Source organism: Poromitra crassiceps (genome assembly GCF_964638095.1).
Source record: "Poromitra crassiceps genome assembly, chromosome: 2".
Lineage (NCBI taxonomy): Eukaryota > Metazoa > Chordata > Actinopteri > Beryciformes > Melamphaidae > Poromitra > Poromitra crassiceps.
Window position 1 is genome coordinate 3,877,551 of NC_139624.1, and position 21,528 is coordinate 3,899,078.

General features: G+C 43.6%; 1 protein-coding gene across 1 annotated transcript in view; it reads right to left on the reverse strand.

Annotated features, from left to right (window-relative positions):
- The window catches only part of LOC310791715 (protein mono-ADP-ribosyltransferase PARP12-like), a gene marked incomplete at its 5' end in the record, with an annotated part of 41,749 nt that overhangs the window by 12,053 nt on the left and 8,168 nt on the right, over window positions 1-21,528 (reverse strand). Inside the window, 5 exons of the mRNA XM_083653370.1 lie at window positions 7,676-7,757; window positions 8,201-8,308; window positions 11,132-11,234; window positions 15,410-15,460; window positions 15,758-16,106. Of these exons, the coding sequence (XP_083509496.1) occupies window positions 7,676-7,757; window positions 8,201-8,308; window positions 11,132-11,234; window positions 15,410-15,460; window positions 15,758-16,106 (693 nt within the window). The remainder of the gene's footprint in view (window positions 1-7,675; window positions 7,758-8,200; window positions 8,309-11,131; window positions 11,235-15,409; window positions 15,461-15,757; window positions 16,107-21,528) is intronic.

Consider the following 21,528-nt stretch of genomic DNA (forward strand, 5'->3'; position numbering starts at 1 on the left):
TTCGATACTGTGAACCATGACATACTTGCTATCTAAATATGGTTTTCATGAATGTGCATACAGATGGTTATTAAATTATATTCAAAACAGAGCAATATGTCTGTGTCAATAACTGGTCTTCAGGGAGATCTAAATTAACTTGTGCGGCAGCGTAGGAAATTAGTGGGGGCTCGGGGCAAAATGCACATAAAAAATCTAGAATTGCCCTTGGAATTGGAATTTAAATGCCCCCATAAAATAAAGAGTTTAATACTTTCTGTATTTTAACATTATTCTGTATTTGCAAAGCATGACTCGAAAATGGCCAACTAGGCATCCGTACAACCCCCACCCCTCCTCCTACTAGTGACAGGCAGCACAAGCTAGCTGGCCAGCTAGTTCACTCATGTTTTTGCCAAGTACATTAATAACATGCCAGACAATCAAACAGTTTTGTTGAGATAGGAAGTGGGGATATTTAACACATTCACTGCCAGCCGTTTTTTTTTTTACTGTAGGTAGGTTCTGCCAGAGGTTTTTTTTGAGGATTCTGGCTCATCTTTCAAGACCCGAGGATTCTTTTCTGCTAAGATTTTGTGAACACACAATATCTCAAAAGAACTACCGTAATAGAATGTGTGCTTTCTCTGTCTAAAAGAGTTAGTTTGTAGAGTTAGTAGTTATGTAAGCATTAGCAGTTGAATACAGCATGGTTTCAGCGTCTGAAAAATTATTCTGAGATAAACGGCTTTTGGTGAAATTCGATAGAACAGTCACTTTAACCATTCATTTTTGGCATCAGTAAGACGTCAGACATCTAAACAATAGTTTTGAACAGTAATTTCCTCCATAACAGCAGGAAACACCCCTCTCCTTCAAACTCCTCCCTCCGTGTGTGTTCTTCTTGGCTGCAGCGGGCATGTCACAAGCTCGTTTCTGTTGCTGCTGTAACCTCGCGTCACCAGGCTCACTGCTTCTGCTGCTGCTGCCTGTCTGCTGGCGGCCGCTGTGCAAGTCTGGATCGGCTCGCTCGTTTCTTGTGGTTTGTGTTGAGAGCTTTGATGAAGCTTTTGCGATTCTGGTCTTATTTATGCTGCGTGTTTCAAAGTGTGTTCCACCCGTAATCTATTATGCAAATTTGCAATCCCGCACCGCCAGCAATCAGCGCGAAAACGAAAGCGTTTTCGCCAATCCATTTTCACGAGAATGGCTTCCTCACACTGCTTTTTGCTTGCCTTCCTCTAGTCTGGGAGAGCACTGTCGCCACTTATTGGGGCGGTGGAATGGGTTGTACATGTTCGGTGGCTCCAATATTGATATAAGAGATGTAAAAGGGTTAGATGCACATCCCACTCATTTTTTTGACGTATTAATACGTCATTGGCAGTCAACCGTTGGATTTTTTTTTAGGGATTAATACGTCATTGGCAGTGAACGTGTTAACTGTGATTGTTTATGAACTTTTAGAAATAAAATATGCTTGGATAAGAGTCCGTGATTGGTCTGTCATGCTACATAGGTGTGCGGTTCCCCAAGGATCAATACTTGTGCCATTGTTGTTTTTAATTTACATTAACCCTTGTGTGGTGTTCGGGTCTGCCTTTTCAATGTTTACTAAAAGAAAGATCATGCAATTAATTATTTTTTCAACCTGATACTCATTGACCTTAGCTCATTTTCTGTGAAGAACATATAAAAGATCATATTTTCATTGAGTGCACACTGTGCACCCCCCTACACATTTATATTACATTTGTGGTGTTTGGGTCCACTGGACCCGAGGTGGTAATCAAAGTGTGGATTATGTGGAAACAACATGGTAAACATGGTTTTGCTGTACCTTCACTCTGTCTGTAGTGTGTGAAACTACAAACACACAGTCAATATTTCAACATGGTAAACATGGTTTTGCTGCACCTTCACTCTGTCTGTAGTGTGTGAAACTACAAACACACAGTCAATGTTTCAACACTTACATTTCAAGCAGCGAGAGTCTTTCTGTACTACTCTGTCCTGGAGCCTGTACTACGAAGCTAGTTTAATGCCTTATCCGAGTAAGTTTGAGTTTAAACCTGGTTTAGCCGTACTACAAAGCAAGTTAACTTTCAATCACCATGGCAACTGACGCTGCAAAGCTAACCTGGTCGCGACCAGGTTAGCTTCAGAGGATAAGATCAAAATCCATGAGAGACCCATATAATATCGGCTCTCTGGAGTCACTCACCATTCATAAGATCGCCATATGAAAAATAGATTGCAGTCAACTGAGAATAGAACAAGCAAAACATTCGTGGCTCTGTAGGCTACATAATTAAATTAAGCCTACTTACCACTTTATGTCTTAACAGCTCAACGATGCGTGGAGAAATATGATCACTATTAATCACCGCGGCGCATATCATGAACGGACCCTCAAATGGAGTGAGGGTGATATTCTCCTACATGCCAGAAAAGCCTATACATATAATATAAATATGGGATAGCCCCAATACTAAATATGCAGGCTATTCTTGCATCTTTCAGCTGGAACTGTGTCCTGTAGGCTGTATGCCAATATATGAGCAAAAATAGGCTAGTTTTTATCAATGATAACTATGCCCGCATCGTCTCAATTCAGTTCAGCAGTTTTCTCTTTTATAGTAGGCTATTAGGCTTTATACTAGGCTATTTTATATATGAATTATTCGATCAGTGCAACCACACACATGAGTGATAGAGATCATTATTCATTGAGCATGCGTTTCTAAATCTATGGTCTAAATAGGCTTACAGATTGTGGAAATGTATAGACTGAGATTACACATTTACATTTGTTGCTGCTGTATCAATGCAGCTGTATCAGACAGAAATCGCTGATCAAAGTAAATCAAATGACTGATGTGAATACAAGCTGCTGCTTTAGACAGCCCTTCAGCAGACTATCCAACGCGGATTTTCATTCTGACATTAAATCGCGGATACATTAAATATCCGCTAAAACTCTGATCATGCACTGCGCTTTCATGGAACGAGGAAATGGGTGTGGAAATGGGTGTGGGCGTGGATCAACTCAGCTGTTCATAATGTGATTGGCTAGCGCACCTCTTTCGCGTGGACGCGCGCCTGTGCACGAGCGAAAAACGTGCGCGTGCACAGGCAGATCCCAGCTTCAGTTATCGACTAGAAAACCAGCGTCGTAGTATCCTTAAACTAGATAGCTTTGATCCTGTTCAGTCAAACCAGATCAAAGGGACTTATCGCGGATCTGTTAAACTAGCTTCGTAGTACAGGCCCCTGGGCTCTAAGGGCTTTAAAGGAGAATTCAGTTTTTTTACAACCTGGACCTTGTTTTAGGCTTTTTTTTTATGATTTTTAACTCACCCTGAAAATAAATTTTCCAAATCCATCCACCACAACGCGACCATCAAATTCAACTGCATTGTCCATGATCTCGAAATCAAATAAATATCAGAAGTGTTTTTAGCATAATAGGTTTATTGAGCTATAGCTAGCTACTGGGTTTTATCTCTGCTCTGCCCCGGATGTGCTTCTCAACAGGGCGAGTTGAAAGGTTGAAAGCACTTCACAACAGAGCGAGTTGGAAGCACATCCAGGGCAGAGCAGAGTAGCTACTGTAGCTATAGCTCAATAAACCTAGCAATTTCTCCTGCTAATCTCCCGATTTGTAGGATATGTCTCATGGTACCTGGCAAACCAACCCAGGGGCAGTAACGAATGACGGTGCATAAGTGCGTCACTGGAGTTACTTATGCTCTCGGGGGAGGACTGCTTTTCCACTGGAAAAATCGAAAGATAACCTCTAGCCACATTAGCAAAGCGGTCCACCCGCTATGCCGACCACCCGCAGTGCCGACAGCCCGCAATGCCGATGTTAGGTTTAGATGTGGGGGGTGGGAGAGGTTAGGTTTAGGGTTAGGCTCTGGGGGAGGTTAGGTTTAGGTGTGGGGGTGGGAGAGGGTAGGTTTAGGCGTGGGGGGTGGGAGAGGTTAGGTTTAGGCGTGGGGTGTGGGAGAGGTTAGCTCCAGCCAGTCCACCAACACGCTGCATGCCGCCTCGCTCAGCTGGTTCTGCTTGTGGGCTATCGGCATTACGGGCTGTCGGCACATAGACGGGGCACCATTAGCAAATACCATGCGTTTTGGAAGCTATGTCGGGCCGACTTTAACGAACACGGAGGGGGAAATGACGTTCGCAAACATGCTCATGCCAAACACAAGCCGTGGAAGCACAGAGGCAAACTTCTAACATATTCCAGATTCACTGACACTCACAATGTTTGCACTTGATATTTTTGGTGATGTAAATATTAGATGCTGACTTTTGATCCCATCTTTTGTACATGTATGTTTACTTTATCGTATCATTATTTATTTTACTGTGAGTTATGAATTTAAGACTAATTAAAAGCAATTTAATGTACATCATTGTACTTATTCTAGTAATTTGTGGTGTATGGGTTATATGGGTGCGGCGGGGGGGGGGGGTCATTGAGGGTAAGCCATTCACCAATACCCCAGGAAATCTCTCTTTTTCACAGCCCAATGTTGGCAGGTATGCTCATGTCATGTTTACAGACAGACCTGAGAGAATAGCACAATCCTTTAATGCCTAGTTTACACTACAAGATATTTACCCCAATTTGACACATGATACCAAAGCACACGTGAATGATGCAGCGAGTGGAAGACTCAATTAACATCAAAGACAACACGCTAAAAGCTGTTTGCTCACAGTTGTCAAGTCTACCAGAATAAAATGGAAAATTCCTGTTACAACTTTCAAAATAAAAGTGTACCATTGCAATGTTTTTTGTTTTGTTCTTTTTGTGTGTGTGATCCGAAATACCCCGAGTACCAAAAAGGAAATAAAGAACACATTTGCACATAAACCTGTTTTAAATTAACATAATGTTGTGCCTTCGAAAAGTAAACCATAGTGAGTCATGCAGTAGCCTAATACATTAGCGCTTTTAAATATTACCACCAGAGAATTCCTAAAAATGAAAAATGAAAAAAAACAACTTGAAACTACTCTAAAACCAATAGATTGGTCTAATCTTCTGTCCAGTGTAGACATTGAGGATAGCTCAAAAACTTTTTTAACAGCTAGTACAGTGATATCTTCCTTCACAAAGAAGGTGCAAAGCAAACCTAGACAAAAGAACACTGCCATGGCTCAATGGTGCCCTCTGGTGACAGATGAAAGAGAGAGATTCTGTGCTCAAAAGAGCACTTCAATCTGGCCTTAGTACTGTAATGACAGGAATATTTTTACATCCCTTCGAAATAAGGTAGTAAGGAATATAAGGAAGGCTAAAGCTGATTTTTTTAAAGTGATTAATGATGCAAGGGGAAATGGCAAACTGATATGGAAAAATCTTAATGATTTTTTTATTTTTTATTTTTTAAGTGTCATGCACTCCACAGTGCCCAACCCTCATGGGTTTACAAGACACACATAAAATACAACTAACTTATAACAAACCAACTTATAAATTAACTGGAGGAAATAATGATCAGAGAACCAAGGAACCTGAACTTAACTCATTGAGTGCCAGCCATTTCTGGAAAACGGATGCTCCCAGTGCCAGCCCTTTCAGAGCGTTTTCAGTGATTTCTCAAGACCCACAGAATATTGTGTGATATTACTATGTAAACACAGAACACGCCCAAAGAACGATGAGACTCTCTTGTATCATCAGCAAAAAAAAGTTTATTGATATCATTTTCCGTTCTTTAGTTCTCAGCAGTAGAAGATAGGTTGATTTCACCAAAAACAGACGTTTCAAACTAGAAGCTGAGATAATGAGCCTTTTGTGAAATGAAGCATTTCAAGCACATCACTGACTCTGAAGCTAATATTTTCTGATGTAGTGACGTGGTGTAGTTGTGTGGTGCCCTGCGTGCCCCACCCCCCTCAACTGCAAACTCCTCCTCCGTGGGAGTGTCTCTGGTGGCTCTGCTCGAATCTCTGCTACCTGCGTCAGGCGACGAATCTCTGCATGGAGCTGGGATAAACTCATCCCCACACTAACACACAGCCTGCATGCCGGCGGAGCTGGGAGAAACTCATCCCCACACTAACACACAGCCTAACACGCACCCAGCGTCTATTTTCGGAGCGCTCCGCCGTTTTTGTGCGCCGGCTCCCAGCGCGACACCGAAAAGCCAAACCGGACTGCTGAGAATGGTTTGGCTTTTCGGTGTCGGGTGCTGCTTTTCTGGCGGCTAATCGTGTGGAGAAACTATGCAGCAGAGACAGAGGGGCTCAGTTGTGGGAGCGGATTGGCTGCTGTTCGCAGCTAACGTTAGCTCCAGCCAGAGCAATCTATACGGCTCTGGCTCCAGCATGCATCGGTTTCCGTTTCATCACGGGGCTTCTTCTGCTGTTTTTCCTCACCTTTCTCTAATCTGGAGAGCACTGTCGCCACCTAATGGATCCGTAAAATAGCTTATACACCTTCAACATCCACCATATTTTTACAGGAGATGCATCAGGCTTTGATCCACGTCCCAACGTCAAAAAACGCAATTGACGTCTTTAGACGTCATTGGCACTCTACGTTACTATTTGAATTGACGTCTTTAGACGTCATTGGCACTCAATGAGTTAAAGTAAATGGAATCTTAATCCAACATCATGATGTGATGTGATAGCAAGCACTTTTAACAACTTATTTATAAACTCAGATGAAGGTTAGGAGTTGGCCCAAAGCTTCTCGTCCAGAACCATAACATACAAACCCATTGATGATACCAAGCCAATTCTTACGGCCGGGACACACATCTTGCGTCTGCATGGCATTACCTGTTGATTTTCATTTCGGCGCCCATGTTAACAGGTTACAGCAGCCACACCACCGGCATGAGACGCGCATCTCAGGCGCGTGTCTTGCGAGGCGTGAGACGCGCGTCATCTAGAGAATAGAAGCCTATTTTTTCTGCTTACCGCGCACGTGTCTCTACACAAATAGCCATTAAAATGATATTTTACAGGGGCAGCCACAGCCAATCAAGGCTCGTTTTGATTTGAGACAGGAGGATGAGCTCACAGCAGCAGTTCTCCTGCCCTCTGAAAACCACATACAGTACATAGGCTACAACGTGGCTTCATTCCTCCCCTCCCCACACACACACACACACACACACACACACAAATCAATACTGCCTCGATTATGAAGTGAGCCCAAGCGATCTTCAGTTAAAATCATCATTGCATTGTTTAGCCTATAGCAAATTTAATAAAAGGTAAACTCTATAGGAAGAGAGTTGGCAGACAGACCGCAGCGCAGCAGCAGCCACGCTGCCTGTGTGGATGCCGCGGGCGTGCCAATCAGGGTCAGAGGTATCGGAGGAGTCAAGGGCGGCTGGTCGTTGGCTCATGTTGGCAGGATGAGAAATGACCACCCGCCACACCGACACATGCCTGTCTAAACAAAATGCCAGGTTCCCAGGGCCTGCAGACTGTATTTTGTTTTTCGCACATGAGCGGCTCTTTGCAGGCCGGCGATCACCCCGCAATGTTTTTATTCCGTGAACGAGCTCATGTAGGTGTGTATGGGCCTCTGCTCTGTATGTGCTTTGAACTTGACTATATCAAGGTCAGCTCAAGTTTTCTCATGACATCAACGTTTTGTAGGGACGTGTGTGTGTGTGTGTGTTGTACAGTAGCCTTTGTTGCAGTGGACTAAAGTCACCTGGTTCTTCTTGTCCTCTTTGAGCTGGTTGTAGTCTTCTAACAGCTTGGTGTAGGCATCGGTCAGCCGAGACAGTTCCTGCCTGCAGGAGGATGGAGGTTAGAGCTGGGCAACACGACTTCAAATCAATATCAGCATTATAAAGCCGAATTAATTCAGTTGAGTGACTGTGCGTTCATACCGGGGTTGAAATAAATCTTGAGCAACTCGAGCGAATGAGGCAAAAATCACATCATTTGTGCCGCCAAAGTTCACGTCACTCGCGCTATTCGGGCCACCCGGAGCTAATCTCATCTACTCGTGCCTTTGCATTGATGTTGTATGTAATCTCATCCACCGATTTGCGAAAATTGCCCGGTGTGAACTGAACGCCCAGTAAGATGAAGTCGGTTAGAGTTTCTAAAGTTTCGATATATTTTATACCCAGCCCTGGTGGAGTACTGGTGAGTCAGCGTGCGCGTGTGTATGTGTGTGCGTGTGCATGTGCGTGTGTGCGTGTGTGTGTGTGTGTGTGTGTGTCCTGACCCCTCCTCCTCCTTGCTGTGCAGTGTGAGTTTGAGCCGGTCGTTCTCTGTCTGTTTCTCCTCCAGCTGAGCCTGTAGAGCCTCCACCTCCTGCTCCAACTCCCCACATCTACACACACACACACACACACACACACACACACACACACACACACACACACACACACACACACACACAAGAACATGCAAACAGCACATAAACAGGGATGATAGAAGCGTAAGATTAAAGGATAAATTCACACAAAAATAAAAATTCAGGCATTATACTCACCCCCATACCGATGGAAGGACGGGGGAAGTTTTTAGTTCACAAAACATTTCCACAGCAAAACACTGTTGCAGAATTCGGCTTAACAATTGAAGTGAATGATGACCCACTTTCAAATGTTAAAGAGCGTGGTGCAGGTAAAAAAAATAATAATAGTAATTTACAGTTAGGACTCAAGATTCTTATGAAAATATCCCAAAAAACAAAATTAAAACATGCCCCCAGGGCAAAAATATGGAGAAAAAGGTGGTATTATAATGCACATGCTCAAAAAAATGCCATCTGTGCAGATAACACCTGTGACGACACTTGGGCTACTGTACTTACTGTAATAATAATAATATACAGTCAATGTGTACAGCAGAAAACTTTCCAAAACACCAGACGTACGATAATTTACCACCAAAACCAATAGCATTTTGACCCTCTGGTATGATAATTCGACACTGCCCAGAATGCATTTCGGCATTGACGGGAGAAGAAGAAAACTCCGCTCCATTTCCCCCCCCCAAAGGCAACTTTTTACTTTCTGTTTAGTTTGGGCTCTATCTATGGTTAATATGGCCCTTTATACTTTCAGTAGTCAAACGTAACTAAGTAGTAAAACTAGTTGACCCCCAATATGCAATCGGTTTTTCTAAATAATGCCTATTTGGGGGCGGCTTTAGCTCAGCTTTAGCTCAGGAGGTAGAGCGGGTCAGCCAATGACGCAAGGGTTGGCGGTTCGATCCCCGCTCCCTCCCAGCTGTTAATCGTTGTGTCCCTGGGCAAGACACTTAACCCTCCTTGCCTGGTATGATTGGTATGAATGTAAGACATGAATGGTATGATTGGTATGATTGGTATGAATGTTGACATGAATGATGATGGTGGTTCGGAGGGACCGTTGAGCGCCAACGTGTGGCTGCCACGCTTCTGAACCACCGGTACGAATGGTGTGAACGAATAATGATTCTGTGTAAGCGCTTTGAGCCTTGGAAAGGCGCTATATAAATCCAATCATTATTATTATTATTATTATTTGCAAATATAATTTTGGAGAGCCACAGCAAGGCACAGCGGACCGACCATCTCAGCTCATGTAAACCAGCTGCACAATGGTATCAGGTGCATAACTTTATCATCGGAGACGAGCGCAAGTGGCACTCTGGAGCTCCTGGTGGATAGGAGAAGAGATGAGTTTTAGCTCCAGACTGAGGGGAGAAGTTTTAGCTGCCGCGAGCGGCCTCTCGACGGACGATCAGACTGGGACAGACACGGCGTACGGAGGTAATGATCCACATTAATTGTATTATTAAAATCATCACAGGTGTTATTGCTAGATTCGCGGGTTTTTATGTGCATGTGCCAAATGCTTAACAAAAACCAGTCTAGATGCAGATGTGTGGAAAAAAAAAGAATCATAATTGCCACATAAAAGTCCCAAATATGGACGCAAAGCGAATATGTAAATATATGCAAATATGGATATATATAAATAAATATATGAATATATATATATATATATATATATATATATATATATACGAATATGCAAATATGGATGCAAAGATAATGCAAAGCGGTGTCTAACCTGCATCATGCTCTTTGAAAAGGAAACGAAGAAGAAGAAGAAGCTCCATACTGACCACTGTAGCCATGTGTAGAAGGTGTGGTTGCAGCTAGAGTAGCATGGAGATTTCTGCTAAAAACACGGTGTAAATGACGTCCTTTCAAGTCAACTTGGCATCTTAGGGCTCCTGGAGACTTGGATTACGCCAGGTGTGCAGTATGGACCTTTTTTTCTTTTAACGTTTGAAAGTTGGTCACCATTCACTTCAGTTGTTTTAGTCGCATGCTGCAACAGTGTTTTGCTGTGAAACTCCAGGACTGTTTTGTGGACTAAAAACCTTCACCCGTCTTTCCATCGGCATGGGGGTGAGTAGATAATGACTGAATTTATTTTTGGGTGAACTAAGAAAAATGCTATGTTTGTCTTTCAGGGGCACTGTAACATTATCTTCTATTTTATTTTTTGAATGTCCATAACTCCCTGTTCGTCCGATTCATGCAAAACTTGGTACAGACTTTCTGCTGAATGTACTTTACAAATTTGGCAATTGGACCACGAAAGGCCACCTGGATGGATGTTTGCTTATTAGCATGTTTTTGTAGAACCAATTGTAAAACAACATTATGTAGCATTTTCACTATAGACAGTTTTCACCAGAGCGCAACCCCACAGCACTTCCTTTTTCTCAGCATTCGGCAAACTAACTGCAGAAATATTCACTCGACATTGTTACTTTTGTTTTCGCCGCTCAGCTGTATAGACGGTTTTACCGGAATGGTCAGTCCTGCACTTGAATGTTTTTTTTTCTTTTATGTCCATAGCAAACACTGCAACAGGAAGTGAGCGAGGGTTCAATTTAGTTTTTGTTTTTGTTGTCAAGTTAAAACCGACTATAGCCGCCCGTTGGTTTAAAAAAACAGTCATGACTGTTTGAAACCTCACGCATTCAGATGTAAAATTTTGTCTGTGCCTGGTAAAAAATGGCAGAGCAACTCATTTTGAGCTTAAAAGTAATTTAGGCTTTAACCCTGTAGTTGCCGCTTATATTAATTTTTATTTAAAATTTGGTAAAATGGTCAACAACATGGCATCTTCAATCCAATTGGCCCTACCTGCATGTTCTTTCAGGGTGGCCGTCCTCCAGCTCCTCGCTGAACTGCTGTTCCTGATTGAGCGGTCGTGTGGGCGGCGTGTCATGGGCTTTAAAACACCGGTCTGGGAAGAGTATGACCAAACATTTATATAGTCATGGGGCCCTATCTTATGCCCAGTGTAAAGGGCAAGTGTTATCTTTGCTAGTTTCTAGCACTCAAAATCTAAATGTTTCTTTTAATTACCACTGGGTCGCAGAAACACGTACTTTGATATACTGACCCAGTGATCATAAAAAAGGGAGATTTTCTTTTTTGAGTGCTAGAAAGTAGCAAAGATAACACTTGCCCTTGCACTACGCGTAAGATGGCCCATGGTGTGTTTTCATTGTTGCGTGTTTCCATGCTCCCCAGAATTGCACGCTTGTACATGGGCTTCAAAGTTTGTTCCTTGCTGCACCTGATTGGACGAGCAACAGCGTTCATCCAATCAGGGCCGTCTGTGCAACAACATCTGAACAGCATCTTGATGGAGGAGAAAAAACATGCCGGCAAATTTGAAACTTTCTCTTCCTATATGAAAACGGCTCAGCGAAATGTGTTTCTGATGGCATTTGATGCCTATAGTAGGCATCAAATGCTTTTTGTACACAGAATTAGAATGGATAGAATGGTCATTCCCATTCAAATCAATGCACCACTGTCGATGGCACCACTGTTTCCCTGTCCCCCCAGGACACCTTGGTGTGATCCTGGAGCCCACCCTTTCCCTTGAGCCCCACATCCACCAAATCTTCCTTCTTCCACCTCTGTAATATCACCAAGATCCGGTCCTCTCTCGCACACCCTGCCGCTGAAACACTCATCCACGCCTTCATCTCCTCCCATCTCGACTACTGTAACTTACTTCTCCATGGCATCAACATCACCCTCATCAACAGACTCCACCTGGTCCAGAATGCAGCCACCCGACTTCTCACACACACCAAATCCTGGAACCCCATCACCCCAGTCCTCAAATGACTTCACTGGCGTGGCTTCCCATCTCTCACCGGATCAAGTTCAAAATCCTGGTCATCACCTACAAAGCCCTTCATCAACTGCACCCCCCCCATCCCCCCACCCTTACTTCAATGACCTCCTCTCCCCTCTACCAACCCTCCCGGTCCCTCAGATCCACCTCAGCTGACTTTCTCTCCACCCCCAAGTCCAACCTCCCTAGTTTTGGGGACAGAGCCTTCTCTCAGGCAGCTCCCAGGCTCTGGAACTCCCTTCCCCAAGAAATCAGAAATTCAGAATCTCTTAGTTTTCCAGTCCCGCCTCAAGACCCATCTCTTCTCCACCACTTTCTCTTACTCCACCCCACCCTCCCCCCAGCTACCCTTGTGTGCCTCTGTTCTGCTCTCTGTTCTGTTTGTCCGGTGTCTGTTTCACTGATGTCGCCCCCTGTAATGTTTAGTGTATACTCATTTTAGTTCAAGGGCCACATGCGACCCAATAGGGCTGGGGCATGTGACGTAAGCGTGGGTGAGAAATGCTTGCCAGCAAAATGCATTGTGGTCCAGTACAACAACCACAGCTGTGGAGAGGCAGTCACACCAGCAGCCACACCAAATTCCATTCATCTGGCAACTAAATATGGCCCTGTATATCGGTAAATTGAATAACGCCAAAACATAATTTACAAACCTTATGACTCGTTAGACGCCACTCTCCAATTCGGCAAACATATTATCTCCCAAGAAGCACTTTGTGAATGTAAAATCTCATGTTTGGAAGTGGTTCGCTCTGCTGCTGTACTATGGATTTTGCAGGTAGAGCACTGTGAGAATCACCGGCGAAACATTTTAATATATTTGGAATGTGTGCTTCTTACTGGAGTAAGTGTATGCCGAATTAGAGACATGCTTACAAATATTCATAAAATGTTCATGTTTCCATAAAAAGTCTCAACTTGTAGGCCTATGTTTAAACCGTAAGTCGCTGACTTCAAAAGCTTCAACGCAAGACTCATTCATTCTTCATTCTTAGTCTCAAAGAGTCGAAACTCGAAAGAGCTCCCCAATAGGGAGTTGCAGGCTCCGCTTAACTGGCCATACGCTACATACACGTTAGCAATCACAATGCAACAGTACCTACCTCGCGTCTCCGCACAATGTTGTTATCTAAAGTTTTGCATAATCAGTATTCCCAAATGTTGCGTAGTTTACAATACCGAGCCCTTATTCAAATGCCAGGAGCAGAGCAATTTAGAGAGTGGCGTCAGAAAGTATGAATAGGCTACTTAATATTTAATTTGCTCCTGAAACCTGGTATGACTTTGCCTTCACAAGTGCATCACATTGGATTGAAGGATTTCTCAGTGCAATTTTCACACTATGCAAAGTCATCCTGTGGGCCGGATTGGTCCTTCTGCTGGTTCTGGCCCCCGGGCTGTATGTTTGAGACCCCTGGTATAGTGTCATCTTTGTCCGCTATGTCGCCCCCCCCCCCTCGGTGATTAGTATATTGTGTAAAGCGTCTTTGAGTTCTTGAAAAGCGCTAGACAATTTCAATTTATTATTATTATTATTATTATTATTAATGCTCTTTGACAGTCATTTGGCCATTTCTATGTAATTTGTTGGACTAGCTTTTTAGGGCAAGTCACTGAGCTGAGAGGTTTTACAGCAAGAACCAAAGCAGCTTCTCTGTCTCCTTGCTACCATGGATTGCTATCATGCTAATGTTGTCTAGAAGAGCTAAAGAGAAAAGTACAGTCTGTGATAAAGCTACGTTTGCCTCGTTAGCTAAGATTAGCTTTCAGTTTGAGATTTACCAACAGACTCATCTGCTAAATTCTGTCACAGACTTCATGGCCTTCATGCCAATATTTGTGTTGTCACCATAGCAAATACCCCTTAAAATCCCATAATAGCTATTTTATGGTGTACTAGTTTAAAAAAGAGAACAGGCCAGCACACTTAAAATGTCCTTTCAAAAGTTGAATGTGTCATCTGGGAAAGACAGCAGCAATGGACGTTTCAGCCCAAAGGCTGGTGTACGCTGTCTGCGTAACAGCTCGTACCCTGAAGCAGTGAGGGCCCTTAACTCCTCCTCAGTTCAGTTCACCACCCCAATTTAATTTGACCCCCTGGTCTTTTAATGCACCAGACACTTTAATGCATTGTGTACTTTTTTTTGTTGCACTAGCCGCCTGTGCCTATCCTGCACTGTACACTGTATTGCATACTGTTTTGCACTCTACAGTTATTCTTGATTGCATGTTCCTCTACTATGCTGTGTACGCAGCATCAAATGCCGAACCACTCGTCTGCGTAACAGCTCGTACCCTGAAGCAGTGAACCACTCGTCTGCGTAACAGCTCGTACCCTGAAGCAGTGAACCACTCGTCTGCGTAACAGCTCGTACCCTGAAGCAGTGAACCACTCGTCTGCGTAACAGCTCGTACCCTGAAGCAGTGAACCACTCGTCTGCGTAACAGCTCGTACCCTGAAGCAGTAAACCACTCGTCTGCGTAACAGCTCGTACCCTGAAGCAGTGAACCACTCGTCTGCGTAACAGCTCGTACCCTGAAGCAGTGAACCACTCGTCTGCGTAACAGCTCGTACCCTGAAGCAGTGAACCACTCGTCTGCGTAACAGCTCGTACCCTGAAGCAGTGAACCACTCGTTTGCGTAACAGCTCGTACCCTGAAGCACTGAACCACTCGTCTGCGTAACAGCTCATACCCTGAAGCAGTGAGGGCCCTTAACTCCTCCTCAGTTCAGTTCACGACCCCAATTTAATTTGACCCCCTAGTCTTTTAATGCACCAGACACTTTAATGCATCATACACTTGTTTGCCTACCCTGCACTGCACACTGTATTGCATACTGTTTTGCACTCTACAGTTATTCTTGATTGCACGTTCCTCTACTTTTTATACGTTGCAGCAGATGTGTAGTTGTATTGTCTGTCTTTCATAGTCTGTCACTGTGATTGTTTTGTCTGTTTGAGCATATGCCAAGACAAATTCCAATCAATTTTTAATGATATAGCAATAAACTATTGAATCTTGAATCTTGTACTAGTTTTAGTTTACCATAGCAAACAGTGGAAAGACCGTTCTATCCATTCAAGTTCTGTGGGTTTGTATGAAAGTGGATGAATAATAAGAAATTAATATAATTATTATAATATAATTATAAAATAATGATAGTATACGGTAATTAAAATAAAATAATAATTTTACAAAACAAAACTAGGATGAGAAAACATAAACCTAGCTTAAAGTGTCATCCATAATGGATTACTTACCACCATGTTTACAGTTTCCTCTGATGAAGAAAGGGCATCTTTCGGTTTTATCTAAAGGACACAAACAAAACTGTAACATAAAATAATAATCTGTGGCATGCTCATATAAATGTCTGTTTTGATACTATGCAGTGAATCAATCAGTCAGTTGGCATAACAAAACAGTGATCCTCTAACCCAGTGATACTCAACTTGCGGTTAGGGTGCAGAGTGGCCCCCAAAGCATTTTCTAATTCACAATGAAAACTAACGTTAAATAAAGTTTGACTGAGCTCCAGCTAAATTGTCAAATATTGCCGGCACCCCCGCACGTGCCTGGTAATTGTGGACATTTTCTACAGTGGCTACCTTTAGGTCTTTGTCGTCTGTTTGGTCCATCGTCGCTGCAAACGGCATCAAGGATGTCACTGGTGGAACAGGCCCCTCGCTGCAGTTGATGGTTGCCCCTGTTGCCCCTGTTGCCGAGGCTCCTCAACGCCTCTCTGTTCATATACACAGACTTCAGGGAGCGGAACAGTTGGGGGGGCAGGCCTCTGTCTTGCAGGGTTTTCAGCGGCTGTGGGGCAGAGAAGTCATGGGCCCTGGGGCAGGAACAGTCCTGCTTCAGGTGTCTCTCACAGATGTGGAGCCTGGTGCAGCGCTCACCGTCCGGGCACCGGCCGTGCGGCCCGTCGCCATTGTTGTAATCGTGACATATCTGGTAGAAGATGGATAAGAATGGGAGAAAGGTGGTTACAAGCAATACAGTCATACATATGTCACACAATCAATCAAGAAACGCTAAAGTCCTGTTTTAAGACGTATATGAAATACTCTACTTTGAATAACCATTTGTGTCACAACACGGGCCTTCAACTCGTCGCCCAACTCGTGATGAAGTGGCGACAAGGGTTCCTGAATGATCTGCTGCATTATGAAGAGTTGGGAGTGAGAATGTGTCGGGGCTTTAACTGCTGCATACTGGACAGTGATTGGCTCCAGCATTTGTGATGTCACGAATCATGCTTGTTGAAAATGGCCTCTTCAGTGAGCAAAGGGAAACTTTGTGAAAACAGTCTTTAGTGTCAAACTCTGCACAAACATCATTCTGCACAGTGAAGCTCATCAGACATCCAACTGAAGGAAGAATACAAACCTTTTTTTCTTTTTCTTTTTTTACTTTAGGGGGTCTCCAATCATTCATTCATTCATCCATCCATCCATCCATTCATTCATTTTCTTCAATAGGTCTTCAACTACTATAGTGTCCAACAACCATGGCCAAATACAACATATTATGCTGAATCCCAATGTGCAGACTAGTCGTAGTGAACTATGGTTTTACGTATTATATTGACTTGTTTTGACTCAGTCTTACAATCTTAAAATATCTTAAAATAAGTAGAACAAAAATGCCATTGGGGTAAAATAAGCCCCCATTTGTTTCCAATGCAGTTTAATTTGTTTGAGGGATTTTCTTGAATCAAGAGGCAATGGGCCCTAGCTTCCGACAGGCGATATCCCCTATTAGCGCTTGCGCACCTGTTTGTGCGTGCCTTAACGCAGGCAAGATAACAGTCCGCCTTGCCCATTTGTCCAGGTGTTCTGCCGAGCATACTTGTAATGATTTATACAGAAATGTAACTGTTTAAAAGTGATATAATTGTCTGGTAGACGTGACCTCCCTGATTTCTAAGTTAAAACAGCCCCGAAATATGTTAAGGATGCACTTCTCGGCGTGGATGCGGAAACGTTCACGGCACATGTCGCAAGCGCAAATTAGAGCCGTGCCAAAAGCATCAGCACCCCAAAATGCCTGCGCAAACGGGATTTGGGCGGTCTTAACACGTTCACTGCCGTGGACGAGATATCTCGTCAAGCAGAAACCAACGGTTGACTGCCAATGACGAGATATCTCGTCCAAAAAAAAAAAAAAAAATGTTGACGGTGGGACGTCGATCAACCCCTTTTACATCTCCTATTAAAATATGGGAGGTATTGAATGTGTATAATCTATTTTACCGACCCAGTAAGTGGCGACAGTGCTCTCCAGACGAGAGAAAGCCAAGCAAAAACAGCCGCGTGAGGAAGCCATTCTCATGAAAATGGATTGGCGAAAACGCTTTCGCTTTCGCGCAGGGAGCTGGCGGTGGGGGATTGCAAATTTGCATAATAGATTATGGGTGCAACACACTTTGAAACACGCAGCATAAATAAGACCAGAATCACAAAAGCTTCATCAAAGCTCTCAACCGAAACCCCAAGAAACGAGCGAGCCGATCCAGACTTGCCCAGCGGCCTCCAGCAGACAGGCAGCAGCAGCAGCAGCAGCAGCAGAAACTCGCTTGTGACACGCCCGCTGCAGAGCCAGGGAGGCAGGAGGAGAACACACACGGAGGGAGGAGTTTGAAGGAGAGGGGGGTTTCCTGCTGTTATGGAGGAAATTACTGTTCAAAACTATTGTTTAGATGTCTGACGTCTTACTGATGCCAAAAATGAATGGTTAAAGTGACTGTTCTATCGAATTTCACAAAAAGCCATTTATCTCAGCTTAAATTTTCAGACCCTGAAACCATGCTGTATTCAAGTGCTAATGCCTACATAACTACTAACTCTACAAACTAACTCTTTTAGACAGAGAAAGCACACATTCTGTTAGTTCTTTTGAGATATTTTGTGTTCACAAAATCTTAGCAGAAAATAATCCTCGGCTCTTGAAAGATGAGCCAGAATCCTCAAAAAAAAAACTTGGCAGAAGCTACCTACAGTAAAAAAAAAAACGGCTGGCAGTGAATGTGTTAAGTACCAGAATTATTCACAGGCGTGGCCAAGCAAGGCTGGGCATTACGTCAATCAAAACCAATCAGATTCCCATCTCACAATGGCTGTTTGCGCGAGGCATGCAATATGCTGTAATTCTCTCCATGCGTAATATAGTGTATTCACTCGTGTGAGGACAGAGAGAGCTTATTGAGAGATTGTCTGTGGGGCCAACGACCCTCCGGGTTATGAAGCCTATGTCCATTGTCCAACAAGTTTTCTCAATTAATTTCCCTCTTTGCGATGTGATAAAAGTTTCTCAGTGAGTTATACTGTAGTTGATTGCCTCACTGAATTATTTGCTAATACCCAATTTTAGCAGCGAAATGTTATGTCCTCCTGGCATGGCAAGGCTGTGCGTAATGTCATATCCAAAAGGAATTGTACTTTGCACTGCGCTGCACGGAGATTACGGTGCGCTCCCGGCGCAGCGAGGTATTTGCGCGTAAGAGGTCCTTTTCAAAGCTCTTAGCGCAAAGTAATTGCGCGCTGCTGACGATGGGTCCATGTCGCTGTTCCGACCTCCCGCTGGTTCGACCTCCCGCTATTCCGACCTCCCGCTGTTCCGACCTCCCGCTGTTCCGACCTCCCGCTGTTCCGACCTCCTGCTAGTCCGACCTCCTGCTAGTCCGACCTCCTGCTAGTCCGACCTAAGAGGCTGAAAAACAAACTGCTCTGTGCTCTCTGCACATAAACACGCGGATATCTTGGGCTGCGTGCATCCAAATGACAGCTGCTTAGCTGACGGCCACGAGGTTAATTTTTGTTGACGTTTATTTCAAAATGTAGTCAAAATGTAGCTATTGAAAAAAGATCGATTTAAAGTGTATACGGTGATATTCCCGTGTTTGAAATTAAATTAATTATGAATGAAGTAGCCTACTATGGCTTTAGATCAAAACATAACATATATTAGGCTATCGTTTATACAAGAACACTCATATTAACACAGTTGGTGATTGCCCCTAATCAACACTACCCGAACAGCTCCATGGTGCTGAAAGAGCGCACAGGCTATACTTCCCATTCCCAAGCAGAATGGGGAATATTTGATGTATCCAAGCTCACCGAATGCGAGCACATTCACAACAAGAGTTCCACTTGGGTGCAGGGCCAACACAAGTCACAAGAGCAAAGAAGAAGCAGGCCAGCACTCCAAAATATCCTTTCAAAAATGTAATAAGTTATCTGGGACAGAAGCACCAGGAACGTTTCAGCGTCAAGCCTTCAATATTTGATGCATAGGCCTACATGCAATTATAATGCCATTAATGCAACAATGCCAGTATCCAAAAGTAGGCCATACACAATTAAGTAGCTCCATTTAGGGCATTTTAATCACCGAGTTCACCAACGTTTAGACACGCTGTCTTCATCAGGGTATCTGAGAAACCAAAAACATACAGGCTATTCTGATTATTGTGATTATGCGCTCATAAGGCAGCAATAAAACAAACAAATCGGAGTGGTAAAGCCAAGGTAAATTGACCTCAGAAAGATTAAAAATGAATGGATTCTGCCTCTCTCCATGTGGCAATACAGCATTGCATAATGCTGTGATGTGCGTAATGAAACACTGGCACTGTTATTGCTTATATTATAGGCAGATAATGAGTCCGATTTTAGACGTTCATCAGTCATCATCATGTGTTATGTCCAAACCATGTTTTCGGGTGTGTCTGCAATAATGTGGACATCATCAGATAGATAAGCTATAGAAAATAGCCTGAGATGATGAGTGTGTGCTTAAAAACAAGCCAGAATTCCATGCAGCAAATTCAACATGATTGAAGATGTTTATGCCATGAAATAGCCTACCGTGTGTGTATGTGTGTGTGTGTGTGTGTGTGTGTGTGTGTGTGTGTGGTGTGTGTGTGTGTGTGTGGGATGTGTGTGTGTGTGTGTGTGTGTGTGTGTACACACGTACGTGTGTGTGTGTGTGTGTGTGTGTGTGAGTGTGTGTGTGTGTGTGTGTGTGTGTGTGTGTGTGTGTTGTGCGAAAGAGGCCGAAACAGAATTGTCTGCGGCTGTTTGTGTGCGCTTCCCATCAGGCATTGATTTACATGTGATTGAAGCTTGGTTGACACATCTGAAATTTATGGCCAGCAATCCAGAGATTATATGGACATTTACACCTACATTTCAGCACCACCGCCGATGGACAGCGACAGCAGTGTACTGTAGGTCAGATGGACAGCAACAGCAGACAGCAGTGTAGGTCGGATTAGTGGGAGGTCGGACTAGCAGGAGGTCGTGGCAGGGTCGGACTAGCGGGAGGTCGGACTAGCGCCCGGACCCCGCTGACGATAGGATAATGCCATCTATCCCCACATTTTAGTGCTGAAACGCCTGCTTTGGCATGTGGCAGCCTATGCCCAGTACAATTATAACAGGCATGCGCTTGTGCCTGCCTCCAATTTGCATTGCGTACGGCGTTAAATGAGCGCAAACGCTAAATTAGCGCTTTTGGAAAGATAGGGCCCAATATCTTGCAGCTCTGCAGAATATGGCAGATCAGCTCATATGACTATCTGAGTTTGCAAGGCTGCAGGCTGGTGGGACTGTAGACCTATAACAGCATTGGCATAAATTACTATGAATGTAATGCTTAAGGCTGGCTTGACAGTTAAATGAAGCAATTAAAAAATAATCAAGTCTTCAAGTCTCATGCAACACGGTAGTTTATTTCACTGAAACAGGCTAGCTAGTTTGGTAACTTTTCATCTGTTATATTGTTTTCTTGTTTTTCTCGCTACAATAGATTATATCAAGTGGGAAGTGTGAGTGTCATTGTAACTTGCATCTTTGTATCTTATTTCGTATCATTTTCTAGCTGGATAGTATCAATTCAGACATGTTGTATCGGGTTTTCATTCTGGCACTGGCTACTTTCTTTCATTATGGCTGTCCCGAAGAAAAGGAAAAGCTGTCAGTGCATTAAAAACCTACGTATTGATATGCTGAGGAGTGGGGGGGGGGGGCTAAAAAGGTTAAAGGAAGACTCTGGCGATTTTCAACCAGCTTTGTATCATTACAAAATCAGGAGTCTATCCGAAAACTGTAAACCGTTTTGCAGTCATTCATTTAGTTTGACAGTTATTTGGAGTTGATTTGAGTTGTGGACCAGTGATGTCATTCATGCACAAATGACATCACTGGTCCACAACTCAAATCAACTCCCAATAACTGTCAAACTAAATGAATGGCTGCAAAACGGATCACCAGCGTTAGTTTGTTGTTTATAACGTGGCTATATTTATCATTTATCGTTCTCTGTCTCTGATACACTGAAAATACTGGGAGGCGGGCCATAGCTCTGT